The sequence below is a fragment of the Mus pahari genome, chromosome 10, assembly GCF_900095145.1.
Source record: "Mus pahari chromosome 10, PAHARI_EIJ_v1.1, whole genome shotgun sequence".
Classification (NCBI taxonomy): domain Eukaryota; kingdom Metazoa; phylum Chordata; class Mammalia; order Rodentia; family Muridae; genus Mus; species Mus pahari.
In genome coordinates this window covers 889,007-903,560 of record NC_034599.1, presented here as the reverse complement: position 1 = coordinate 903,560, position 14,554 = coordinate 889,007, and the positions used below count along the sequence as shown (strand labels likewise).

Sequence of the window (14,554 nt, the reverse complement as noted above, 5' to 3'; positions counted from 1 at the left end):
AACGAGGACATTCTGAGTTTTGCAGGCAAATGGATGGAACTAGAAAATATCATCCTGGGTGAGATAACTCAGACCCAAAAGGACATGCATGGTATGTACTCACTAATAAATAAATAAGTAAATAAATAAGTAAATAAATAAATAATAAAAAGTACAGAATAACCAATATAGAGTCCACAGATCTCAAAAATTTCTTCAAGCTGAATTGTCCAAGTGAGGCTGCCTCAATCCCACTTCTCAGGGAGAAGAAAGCAATCATAAGGGTGGATGGAAGGAGGGATTTAGGTGGGAAAGGGGATGGGGGTAGGGGAAAGAGGGGAACATGATCTGATATTGGGTAAGAGTAATGGACTAAAGCCCTGAGGGTCAGAAGAAAGAATGGAAACAGGCAACCTCAGAAGGTTGTAGGTGGGGGGACTCTCCAGAATGTACCAGAGACCTGGGAGGTGAGAGACTCTCAGGACCCAAAGGGAGGGACCTTAGAAGAAATGTCCTACAGTGGGGAGAGGGAACTTGTAGAGTCCACATCCAGAAGAAAGACAAGGCATCAAGTGTGTGTGTGGGGGGGGGAGTTGTCATCCTGCAGTCAAAACTCTGACTCACAATTGTTCCTGTCTGAAAGAACTACAGGGTTGAAAATGGAGCAGAGCCTGAGAAGAAGAAGGTCCAGCGACAGGCTTAAAGTGGGATCCAGCTCAAGGGGAGGTCCCAAAGCCTGACACTACTACTGAGGCTATGGAGTGCTCAATAAAAGGAACCTATCATGGCTGCCCTGCAAAAGACCCAACAAGCAGGTGAAAGAGTCAGATGCAGATATTTCCATCCAAGCAATGGACAGAAGCAGCTGACCACTGTGGTTGAATTAGGGAAAAGCAGGAAGAAGTTGAGAAGGGTGACCCTGTAGGGAGGCCAGCAGTCTCAAGTAACCTGGACCCCTGAAATCTCTCAAACACTGGACCACCAACCAGGCAGCATATACCAGCTGATTTGAGGTCCCTAACACATATACAGCAGAAAGCTGCCAGGCCTGGGTTCAGTCAGAGAAGATGCCCCTAACCCTCAAGAGACTCAAGGCCCAAGGAATTTATAGTCTGGTAAGATAGGGGTTGGGGTGGGGAAATGAGGATATTGTCATGGAGACAGGGTGGTGGGGAGGCGGTATGGGATGTGAACAGTAGGAGGGAGGACCAGGAGGGGAATAAAATCTGGAGTATAAAAAAAAAAAAATTCAAATAAAATTAAAAAAAGAAAAACAACCTTAAGTCATTGAAGAAAGAAACTGAAGAAGATATCACAAGATAAAAAGATCTCCCATGTTCATGGATTACTAGGATTAATGCAGTAAAAATGACCATTCTACAAAAAAATGACCTAGAGATTCAATTCAATTCCTATTAAAATTCTACTACAATTGTTTACAGACCTTGAAGAACAACATTCAACCTCATATGGAAAAACAAAAACCCATGATACTCAAAAACATTCCTGAATGATAAAAGAACTGCTGGAGATATGACCATACTGGATTTCAAGTTGCTCTATAAAGCTATAGTAATAAAAAACAGCATGGCATTTGCACAAAAACAGACATACTGATCAATGGAATCAAACTGAAGATTCAGACATAAATCTGCATACCTATGGAAAGCTTATTTTTAAGAACAAAGCAAGAAACAAACTGGAAAAAAGACAGCATCTTCAACAAATAATGCTATTCAAACAGTATGTCTGCATGTAGAAGAATCCAAATAGATCCATACATATTACCCTGCACAAAACTCAATTCCAAATTGATCAAAACTGAACCTGATAGAGGAGAGAGTAAAAAAAAAAAAAAGCCTTTAACTCGTTGGTACAGAAAAAGACTTTCTGAACAAGACATAGTCAACACAGGCACTAAGGTCAACAATTAATAAGTAGGACCTCAAGATACTAAGAAATTTTTGTATGGCAAGGGACACCATGATTTAAAAAATGCAATATCTTCCCCAATCCACATCTAGTAAAAGGCTAAAACTGAGATACACAGAAAAGAAATTGCCCAATGGGATACATACCTAAACAGAGAATTTTCAATACAGGAAATGCAAATGGTTGAGAAACAAGTAAAGAAATGTTTAACATCCTTAGCCATCAGAGCAATGGAAATCAAAACTACTGTTAGATTTCATCTTACACCCGTGTCAGGATGACTTAAAAAAAAAAGTAAAAGTTCATGTTTGCAAGGAACAAACTCATAGCCACCATGGAAATCATTATGGCAATTCCTCAGGAAGATAGGAAATGATCTTTGCCAAGATCCAACTATACCATTCTTAAGAATATACTCAAAAGATACTTCACCCTACCTCAGAGACACCATATTCATAACTACTATATTCATAAGTATCAGAAATTTGAAACAGCTTATGTTAACAGGTAAAAGGATAATAAAAATGTGGTTCAATAGCCCAATATAACATTATTATTCAGCTGTTAGAAGGTGAAATCATGAAAGTCACAGGTCAAAGGATGTAAACAAAAATAAAAAACCATCCTGAGTGGACTAATCCAGACCCGAAAAGGCAATACAATTATGTATTTGCTAATATTTGGAAGTTAGAGTTTAAGCTTTCTATAGGCATGTCATGATCTGTATACCTATAGAGGTTAGTTATAGAATAAGGGACTAGGGGGAGAAAAGGATTTCCTGAGGAAGTGGATAGAATATACAATTATGGAGAGATGAGAGAGAGGTGGTTCGAATGGGAGGATTAAAAGAAGAGTGAGAGGGAAAAGAAAGTTTAGAGAAAGAAGACAGGAGGGACAGCTAACACTAAGAACAACATGGAGGGTCACACAGATACCTATTATAGTTTCTTAAGTATATATATAAATCTATAAAAGGAATTTAAATGGAATCACCAAGTAGTAGGTAAACAAAGCCCCAACTCCACTGAGTTAAAAATTCTAGTGCCAGGAATCAGGTACAGATAATTGAGTTGTTGACCAAAGGGGCCTCATAGGAATTCCTAAACAATTCAGGCTATTGCCAAGGCTACTGAAAGCTCTCCACAAGGCCCTATTGCTGATGACATCTACAACATATCTCTTTGAACACTGAGATAATAGAGCTGGTGCCTCACTAGAGGTGTCACCTCTATTGATTAGTGTTCACTGTACTGGAATGTACTCTGCACACTATCAGGGGAGAAAGTCCAGCTCCAAATAGTGTGATCTACAATGGTGACCTGTCTGCATGATATTGCATATGCAATAGTGGCACATGTAAGTAACCCCTAGCTGATTGGATTATAGGCCTAACCCATGGGATGGTATATACACCTGACACCGTTCAGGTAGCCAAGGTCCTGAGTCTAAGCAGGCCATGAACCTAGGGGAAACCCAGATACTACTGTTCTGTGAAAGCAGTGATTCTCAATCTGTAGGTCATGACTCCATTGACAAACCTCTATTCCCAAATACAGTTACAATTCCTAACAGTAGGAAAATTAGTTACGAAGTAACAAAAATAATTTTATGGTTGGGGGTTGCTAAAACATAAGGAACTGTATTAAAGGATCACAATATTAGGGTGGTTGTGAACCACTGTGCTAAAGGAATGCAGAAATTAATTGACTCCTAATGACATTCTGCTGTTCTTAGAGATCAGTGCCTTACTCAACCGTCATAAGAGATGCTCCCCCAGGGAACAGTTGGGAACAAATACAGGGACTCAAAAAGGACAATGTGCAGAGCCTGAGAGACTTTGAAAAACTCCGTTGTAAATGGGATGTCACCATCAAATCCCTTTCTACATATGAACTCATTTGACGGCAGGCTGGCTATGCATTCTTCACAGATCCAAGCCAAGTGGGGCTCCAGTGCTGAGAGGGGACAGAGACACATCCCTAACAAAGAAGCTATCACTAATAACTGATAGCAAAGAAAGAATTGATCTTCTGCAAAGGAGTAGCAATGGGTATACTTAAGGGTAGGGCCCATGTCTAGCAGTGGATGGCCTACACCAAACACTGATATTGTTGGATATGTTTTTATCTCATAGTGCTATATTTGTATTTTGTCCTTATTTTTTGTTTATTATGGTTTCCACTTTTGTTTTTAAGGATTCTGTATATGTGCATGTATGTGTACCTCTACATGTATATGTGTTTCTGGTATACTTTATCTTCTGTTTGTCTGTTTGCTTTTCAAAATTCTGGTTTGTCTTCTTATTGGCCTGCTCATTTTCTAGGGAGAGAAACAAATTGGATTGGTGGGGAGGTGAGGAGTATCAAGAGAGAGGGGAGGGAAAGCCGTGATCAAAATATACTGAATGAAAAGAATATTTTCAATTTAAAAGGGGATGGGGGTAGATATAAATCGTATGTCTAGTGTGTAGTTCGAAACCTAGCACATAGGTTTCCTAACCCACTCCTAGTATGTTTCTCTCCCATGCTAAATAACATGTAACTTTGAATGATAAACTTTCAGACAGGAAAATTTATTTCTAAGGTAGAAGTATTTAATAGAATCATAAAAAAATAACACTATGTCAAAATCAGAATAAGTAATCATGTGTATAATTTCCCTTTGCATACCTATATTCAATCATGGTTTCTAGCCATTCTTAAATTAACAAAGAATACAGAATCAAGGTAGTGTGTCAACAGAAGTGTTGTATTAAAGCTATCAGCCCCAGAAAACAGAAAACACAAAGTGAATTCGTGCAACCATTTGCAACTTTGTTGTGCATGAGAATGTACTTTACTGTGATAAACCACCATCAGGACACTGTGGGCAAATCATCAGGCGAAGTCTGCCCTTTGCTTTTAGAACTCCCAGGTTTCGCCATCCTGAAGGAGTAAAGACAAAAACACACCACTATATAAAGGATTAGCCATTTACTTTCTGCAGCATTTCTCTGAACTTCAGATTCTGGAGTAAGAAGATACCTTTTCACAGACTCCTGTAGATTTTAAGTTAAGCAAGATTCTCCCTAACGATAACACAGTTACTACTATCATTTCAATACCACTATCACTGATGCAGAGGATATTTCCCCCTCTCTCAGTCTCAAATGACTATTCTTCACTAAGAAATCAATCAACAATTCATTGGGTTCCACATCATGGATTACTGTCACCATTTTGGCACTGGTACCATTTTTACTAGCTTCTGTCATTCTCTTACATAACATTTCAGAACATGACTGAAATGGTAAGTTCTGTATGCAAACTACGACAACAGCTTCAAAGAAGGGAGAACTAAAGCTTTCCAGTCATGTGTTGATTCTTGAAGGCAACTGCCTTTCAAAATGACACATTTTAAACGATCTCAGATGGTCCCAGGTTTCTAAGTCTGTCTATTGATAGAAAATACCATTTGAATAAAGGACCTACAATCTTCACCACTCCCTATATTCAATATACTACATAGTAATGTCTCACAGTTAAAATGGTTTTGTCCGTTTAAGTATCTAACCACATAAATATCTAAAGTTTTAATATTCTAAAAGTGTAGAACATAGCTATAAAGATGCACAGTTAGGCCAGTGTACAGTTTTTCAAACTTGGCACTAATGACATCTTGGACTGGGTAATTCTTTCCTGTGAAAACAACTATGCTAAACATGGTGTAGCCTCTACTGAGGCTGGTAGCAGCCTACACCCTTTTACTTTGACCACCAAATAACATCCCACAGTCCCAAATGTCTTCTGGGAGCCCAAACTCCACTGGAGATCACTGGATAGAAACTTTACAGTAGACATCATTGTAAACTTGGGACGTACAAATAAAACAGGGCTCTATGCAGCATTACTAATGTGGAAGTGCCTAGAAGATCCTCTGCTATTCTGTTTATGTTGGGCAAAGCATTTATATAATACACTACTGAAGCACACAGCTACCAATGTATTCCTATCTTTTTCCTACTAAAAACACTGACATTAAACAGGGGTGTGGTCATGGGGTAGCTAATCCAAAACCACCTTTACATAAACTGATGGGGAAAGCTACAGTTCATAAATGTTTGCTAAGCCCAGGACCAAGAACAGTCAAGGCAAATGCCCTTCTTTCTGAATCCTCAGTCTCTCCTTCTCCACCTGCAAGCGCTCCTTTTCTATCTGCAGCTTCTCTGATTCAAACTTCAAAAATTGCAGCCGATCTTTTTCCAGCTGAAGACGCTCCCGCTCAAGTTTCAACTTCTCTGCTTCGATGTCCTGTGGCTGCAGCATGGACTTCTCCCCCTGACCGAGTTCGTTCTCTAGAGCCGGTTTCTCGGTACTGACCAGTTGCAGCCTCCACTTTTCTCTCTCGATCTGCAGCCTCTCCTTCTCCAGCTGTAAGCGCTCATGCTCCAGGTCCAGGTGGCGAAGGCGCTCTTTCTCTATCTGCAGCCGCTCCTTTTCCACCTGCAGCCTTTCTGCCTCAATATCAAGACGGCGTTTTTCCAGCTCCAGCTTCTGTTTCTCTATATTCATGAGCAGATGGGGCTCATCATAGGTGGGTCTGGATGGTGTAGAATTGAGGGTGAAAAACTCATCAATGTGAGGGAAGTCAGGGAGCTCGTTTTCCCTCCTGGAATCTGGTATGACAGATGACAGCATCTCTTCCTCTTCCTCAATCTCAAACTGACAGAAAAGAAAAAAAATGCTAATTTAGTATTTGCTTTTGTCATTATCGGTTTGCTCCATTATTGGTGTTTTAGTTACTATTATTTCATTTCTTATTTATTTGTGTGCATGTATATGTAAGTGCAGGAGAATGTGGGCCACAGCATGAAGTAGGGTTTTTCTTGCTTACCATGAGGTAAGCTTGAAGCTAGTGGACTGGAGGCTTCAGGTCTAGTCTCCTAGGTCTGTCACAGGAGTGTTGGGGTTACAGATTCATGCCACAGCATTCAGCTTTAAAGGGAAGTTGCAGGGATGTCAGGTTTGTGCCATTTTCACACTGAACCTTCTCCCCTAACCTGTCTCAATATTGTGTGATGGGTTTCTAGGCTGTTTGAGCACAAAAAACTACTTAATCTCAACTATTAAGATTATTTAAAGTACCCAATGTCACCAACATGTATCACTGAGGTAATTGATTACATTTAGCTGAGAGAACAGTCATTAATTAAGGTAACCAGGAGAAAACAAAAGGATTGTTATCTATTGTCTGTGATCTTCCTCAGCATGTCTGGATCACTGATAAAAAAAAGCAGGGGTCACAGGTTAATACTTACTTCTGGGCTCTGAGGATCCCTTTCTTCCTCTTCCACTTTGACCTCTGTTAAGGATCCACCTGCATCCCGGAAATCTGCCACATTCTGCCACTCAAAATTTGCATCATTTCGGAAGGCAATTTTTTCATCTATGTCTTCAGTGAGAGAGTCATCAAGATCAGATGTGGGTAGAGGAAACCCAGAACCAACCAGCTTCATGTTGGCCTTCATCCTCTTCCTTTTCATGAGTGCACGCCAGTCCAAGTAACGTCTCTTAACCTCCGTGCCTGTCCTCTGCTCTCCTTCTCCGACAGCATTCACACACTGTGCGATCTCTTCCCAGGCCATTCGCTTCATCACGTTTATCGTTGTGTTGAGCTGCTTGGAAAAAATGACTTCCTTCCTCTTGGTAATTTCTTTCAAAAGGGTCTGAGTCTCCTGAACACTAAAATTGCTTTTCCTTTTCCTTTTCAATTGCTTCATTTTTAAAAATCCAGTGTAGATTTTAACAGCAAAAAGAGCTGTGCAAAGAATGTGAAGAGTGTGCCACAAACCCAAGGACAACACTTTGTTGGCTCTTAGTTCAAATCACTGAGGTTTCCAATCATCTAGTCCTGGAAGCCGGCTAGATGCCTAAAGGAGAAAAGTATAAAACACAATCAACCAACCTATAACTCACAAAACATACTGCAACCAGTAACATGTATTACAAAAAACAACAACAATAACAGCAACAACAACAGCACCTGTCTAAACACAGCTTAAAACCACTAGCTAACCACCATGGCTCAAATAACCTGTGAAATTTGATTCTCCTCCAGTCTATCTGAACACAGTTCACAGTTTGGGCTCATTTATGCTAACATATTTCAGCATCAATTCACAACACAAAGGATATACCCCTTTCTGAAGCAAAAATAAAGCAAATGTATGAGGCTAAATTAAATCAGGAAATATGAAAGTCTACCAATGTTTAAGCCCACTCTTATAGTGTTACAAGTAAATGCTAATTCCTCATTTTTAAAATTTAATAACAAAGCATTTTGTTACCATTTATAACCTTTGTTCAGCATTTTTCTAGCTCCCAAGGATCTCTAATCTACTGTGCATATTTAATAACATCACCAAAAATATGTCCATCATATATTTTAGTCTCTGCCAATCTTTGAAGAACTACATCTTCCAAAGAGCCACTTTCTGAAGAAACCGAGTCCAGAGAGAACTAAATGTTCTGAAATGCAGAAATGAACTTGCAAAAATCCCTGTCAGTTTCAAAAATACAACAAAAAAGAACCAAGTCTGCAAAACCAAGAGGACTGCAAGCTATCTGTAAAACACACAACATTTCGAGAGATATCTAATGATAACTAAAGTCCAGTGAATCAGAATGTACACTCAATGCCAGCATGCCCATAGTACCAAAACAGTCAGAAACAAGCCTTTTGTGAATAAAATTTAAGAAAAACTTTTTCTAAATTAGAACACTGTTGAAAGACAATATGTGCTGTTGGTAGGAGCCGTTTCTGGAGTCAGACCCTCTGGGACAGAACACTAGCCTTGTGGCATGAATGGAAGTGCGGAGACTGAGTTCAGACCCAGAAGTAGGCAGGAAGAGTCCAAATTTCAGGCCTGGATACAAAAATGGGCCTTCTTCTCAAAGTAAACCGCAGTTCACTGGCAGAGCCAGCTAGTGCCCTAGCATGTACAAGGTCGGAGGCCCTGGGTTCTACCTTCAGTACTGGGGTGGGGTGGAGGTGGGGGTGTGGAGAAAGGGGAGATTAAAAACACAAGGAGAGAGGGAATGAAAATGACTCCTAGATCAGCCTGCCTAACTGTAGCTTAAATCTCTTAACCTCCCCATGTATGATTTCACTTATAAAATGATATGTTGCTTAGCAGAGCTACAGCAAAGAATATACAATTTAGAATATAATTTACAGAAGACTAGGCCTACCCACAATAAACAGTGTGAGTACTCATGTAATCCAGCTGGCCTTGAACTAGCTATATAGCTGAGGATGATTTTGACCTTTGGCTCCTCCTCTTCACTTCTGAGACTTTGGGATTACAAGAATGTTTTATGCAGTGTGTGAAGTCCAACCCAGGGCCTCATATATTGTTCCTGAGTCCTAACAACTGAACTACATTCCCAGTCATGGGGCACTCATCTGCTATGTAAAATACTGAAACAAGTTGATTTATATGTCATTAAATTGAACTCACTCTATTACTACTTAGTATGCTTGACTGTAGGAATGGAGTGAAGGGGTCAGCTTTTACTGTTTCTTCTGCTGCCACTTGTCCCACCACTGAGGAAGTAGAAGAGAGCTCATCTGCCTCAAAGACAGTCTCAATATATGGTACTGTGTCTAACAAATAAGAGGTTTTTAAAAAGCAGTATAAAATTAAATGCTAACAGTAGACCTGAAGTGGGGAAAAGAAAAGATAATTCAAGGAAAAAGGACAATGAAGACTCTGGGCACATAAAGCCCTTATCTATAAGAACAAGGTGACTGAAGACAATAGAGTAACAAAATGGCTTATGGCTAAATGAAGACCATGCCACATAATCCAACACTTAAGCAGTCTGTCAAAATTCTGGGGTGAAAAATGGCTCTTCAGCAAACAGACTCTACTACCCACAGGCAGATTCTACTAACAGCTAAGTAAGTCAACAGAGACAGTTTAAAAAGCTAAAACCAGAAATCAGACAGCCTGAAAAAATGAATGAGAACTGAAATGACTTTAAACATGTACAATGCTAGAACAGTGATTGTTCCTACAACACTTAGCAGCATTGCGGGGGGGGGGGGCGCAGGGGGAACATTTAAAAAAACATTTATTTTTTTAAGGGAAAAGAAGGATCTGAAACACAAATATTCATTAACAGGAAACACCAAGCCTCATGTAATATTTGATATATTTGTATGTCTATACTTCTTTGAATACTATGAAATTAATGTAAATGCAGAGGAACAAAACTACAAAGGGATGGGCCAGCAAGATGAACCTGTGGGTAAAATCACGAGCTGTGCAATATGGCTTAAGTCTGATCTCTAAAACCCACATAAAGGTAGAGAGAGCTGACTTGAACAACTTATCTTCTGTCCCGCACTCTCACACACTAATAAATAAAAATTTAAAAATAAAGTAGAAAAGGAAATGAATGTGTCTGTGCATGCATATTCCAAGGCTCAATTGTGAGCATGTGTCAACATAATATGTGCTACTTTCTCCAAACTCAGCAGCTCTCCTCAGCTCTATTGTTAGATCTAAGACTGATATAGATAAAGCATTTCTACTTCAGCCACAAAAATGTTCTTAAGTCCCCAGCACAATTTATTTCACTTATAGGAGATTAAAATGGTGTCAGAAAATGAGTTATTAAAGGCATTTAATACACAAAACTACATTTTCTAAGTTTATGGTTCTTGGACTACACCTTTGTATACGGAAGTGCTAGAGCAGTACTATCCTATAGGAATACAAAGAGATACACATGTTTTTTAAAAATTTTCCAGTAGTAAAGTGAAAAACTGAGGTGTAATTTTAACAAATTATATGTGTACTGGATGCTTCTGTGTCTCAACTTGACACCAGCTAGAGTCAGCAGAGAATGGAGCCTCAGTGAAAAAAATCCCTCTATGAGATCCAGCTGTAAGGCATTTTCTCAATTAGTAATCAACTGGTTTTGGGGGCAGCCTATTGTATGTGGTACCATACCTGGGCTGGTGTTCCTGATCCTGGGTTCTACAAGTAGTCAGACTGAGCAAGCCATGAGGAGCAAGCCAGTAAGCAGCACCCTCCATGGCCTCTGCATCAGCTCCTGCCTCCAGATTCTAGACCTGCTTGAATTCCTGTCTTGACTTGCTCCAGTGATGGACTATGATATGGAAGCATATCAACTTCCTTTTTGAACTTGGTGCTTTATCACAGTAATAGAAACCCTAAGACAATATGTGAACCTATATATTCAATAAGCACTGTAAATGTCATCATCATAAAAACTGTAATAAAATTAGCTGTTTACTTCACTAAGTACTTAAAATACAGTTGTACAGTTGTCATCATTACCATCATTATTATCATCATTTTGGGAAGGGTCTTGCTGAGTGTGTATGTGATATATATATATATATATATATATATATATATATATATATANANAGAGAGAGAGAGAGAGAGAGAGAGAAAGAGAGACAGAGATCCCAGGCTGGCCTAAGTACTGGGATTACAGGCATAAGCCACCATGACCAGTTTCCAGTGTACATTCTAAAGTGACTTGGCATTCTTACTTTGTACTCACTGCTTTTCACAAACTGAACAGACATGTACAAGGGGTTAACAAATAAAGTATATAAGTCTATAGCACATCACCATCAACAAAAACCCACTTAAACTGAGGAAGAAGGATCTCCTAAGCCCAGCCTGGGTAACAGAATAAAACCCCATCTCAAAGGCAAAAACCAAGCCACCCCCCCCCAAAAAAAAGAAAAAAAAAGTGTAGAGAAAGCCAGGCTTGATGCAGGGCCTATAGATGCTCAGTGATTTCCTTGCAGAGATGATTAAGAAAGGAGTCTTCTGTCATAAAGGGCTTACAACACATAAAAGGTTAGTTTACTTTCAGAAAGAAAAATGCCTAATAGAATGATCATATCTACTTTTAAGAAACAACTCAGAGTCCTATTTAATGGACACTCAAAAAATGTAATCTAAGCTAATCCAGATTTTAAAATAGCTATTTGGAGAACCGTGTTTTCACAAGGAGAGGGTGTTCTGACAAATATCCCTACCTATTCTGACTAGATGAGACAACTGGAATACCCACTGTCAAACTGAATAAAAACTCATTCACCAAACATGAACTGTTAAACCCCTGCCAGAGGAGGGCTACTACAGCATGACAGAGATAAGTTAACCCTGCCCCACTCTTCCTTTCTTCCTGTTAAAGAGCCTTGTCTGCACATCATTATTTTCTGCTCACCTCTTCCAGCAAACATGAGTGCACATATGTACACAAGTATAGCACCATTCATTGTGAGACTGCTCTAAATCCTACAACATAGCCTTATGCTTAGTTTTAAACTTCCTGACAGCCATATCAGAAAACAAGTACAAATAAATAATAGTTTGAGTATACCCAAAATAGTTTCAATATAAAACTCATTTAAGCTATTGAGGAATATTGTACTTTTTATATAAATAAATTATCTCAAACCAGTATTATGTAAAGCCAGTGCTGATTGAATGTAGACTTCCCTCATGTATGAAAATCAAGTCCTCTACCATGGAGTTAGATCTCTACTCTAAACCCAGAATATATTTTACATTTTTGACTCCACTTGGACTAATCATTTTTATGCTCAGTAGTAACTTGTTACTACATGCTACTATAGTAAACTGCACAGCTCCTGTAGTCCCAGTCACTGTCTAAGCACTATTACCATATATTCCTCTGGTGTATCTTCCCAACACCCATTGTGTCTGCCCTTCTGTCTTAACAATCAAATACATCCTTAGAAAGCCTTCGCACCAAAGTCTGCTGAATGTGAGTGTGAATGTGTATGTGCACAAGCATACACACATTCATGCATGGGTCTTTGAATGTTGAGTCCTTCCTCCTCACTCTCTACCTTACTTTCTGGGACAGGTGGGTACCATAAACAGAATTTAGCTCCTCATGCTTCTGCAGCAGGCACTTCATTGAATGAGCCAAGTCTCTAGGCCCTGATGTCCTTGATATGGTCTTACACAAACAATCTGTGTTACAATCAATTATTTTGTTAGAGACATGAAAAAAATCAACATGAATATATTATTCCTTCTATCAAGTAGCTTATAACCTAGTCAACCAGAGGCATAAAAGATACACAGAAGAATCAGAATAGAGTCCAGAAGCTGAAAGCTGTGAACAGTTTTTACTATGCAGGCTTGTGTGTGCATTCTGTCACTTGAAGTCCCTTTGGTCTCAAGCAGATGAGCTTCACATACATGTCTACTAGCTGATAAATGAGACCACGAGACCACTCATGGCATTTAAGGATTAAAAGTGATAATCCAATGAACCTTTGATGACTAAGATACAATAAGCTCACAAGCATCAGCTACCATTGTTATGTCTTAGTATGGACCTGCACAAAACTATTTCTTTACTGGATGATTAACCCTAATACATGAACATTATTAGGATAGAAACAAACTATATTGTTTTTCCAGACTCAGAAATCTTTAATAGCATCCAAAAAGATTTTGAGAAGGAAATAACAATTTGGATCATACACAACAATAGACTGATGAGGGACAGAAATAAAAAAGAAACGTGCCAGGAATTAAAGTAAGAAAACTGGATTAAGGCCTAATACCAGCCACTCTTTAATGCTGGATTAGTAAAACCAAATACTTTTCTGAAAAATTGTACTGAAAGAGAAAAATATAACAGTAAAAGATCATACTTTTTTTTTTAATTCAAGGAACTTTCCTCCTACATAGAGAAATATATTACTGAAATACATAAAGGATAAAAATCTTCAATAAAATAATGACTGCTGTTAACAATAGAATCTTATACAGTATACATCATCAGATTTTGCTGCTCTCAAAATTCAAGATCAGTTTACTCAATGGACTGGTCTAATGGCACTGCTAAATGGCAAAAATAGGAGGTGTTTTAACCAACCAGAATCTATGTGTCTTTAACTCCTTAGTAGTTCTTGCCAACTGCATAGACTTCCCTGCCCCTCCTGACAGTTCTTCTGTCTATATTTGGAGTTTACAAAGTGGCATCCCTTTGTCTTCAACTGAGCTATGCTGAACTAATGAACTGTCATTTATAAAATATACTTCACAGCATTTTTAACCTCAATGGACTTGATATTAAAACCCTATGATGATGGCTATCCTTGTTTGTCAACTTGGGATTACACCAAAACTGGAGGGTTCATCTCTGAGTGATTTTTGCTTAATTTCATGTAGGAAAATCTATTTCTAATCCAGATCTTTAAGGTAGAAAGATACACCTTTGATCCAGGTCATTTGAGCTGGGAAAATCCACCTCTAACCTGGGCCACATCTTCTGGTGAACCCCATGAAGAGACATGGAAGAAGGACACTTATGCTCTTGGCCTGCTTGTTCTCACCTCACTAGTCCATTCCTTCACTATCATTAGAGCCAAATTCTCTGGAATTCTAGACTATGCTAATGACCAGTTGAGACATCCAGCCTCAAAAATTGAACAACTAGACTCTTGGACTTTCCATTCATAGCCAGCCACTGTTGGATTAGCTAGACTGCAGCCTGTAAATCAATCTAATATATACATATATATATACATATATATATATATATATATATATATATATATATATATA

General features: G+C 38.8%; 1 protein-coding gene across 1 annotated transcript in view; it reads right to left on the bottom strand.

Moving 5' to 3' along the window:
* Nucleotides 1–4,462: 4,462 nt before the first annotated feature.
* Msantd4 (Myb/SANT DNA binding domain containing 4 with coiled-coils) overlaps nucleotides 4,463–14,554 on the bottom strand; it is an 11,723-nt gene continuing 1,631 nt past the window's right edge. Inside the window, exons 2-3 of the mRNA XM_021206807.2 lie at nucleotides 7,208–7,819; nucleotides 4,463–6,611 (exon numbers count right to left, since the gene is read on the bottom strand). Of these exons, the coding sequence (XP_021062466.1) occupies nucleotides 6,036–6,611; nucleotides 7,208–7,669 (1,038 nt within the window). The 5' untranslated portion in view covers nucleotides 7,670–7,819 and the 3' untranslated portion in view covers nucleotides 4,463–6,035. The remainder of the gene's footprint in view (nucleotides 6,612–7,207; nucleotides 7,820–14,554) is intronic.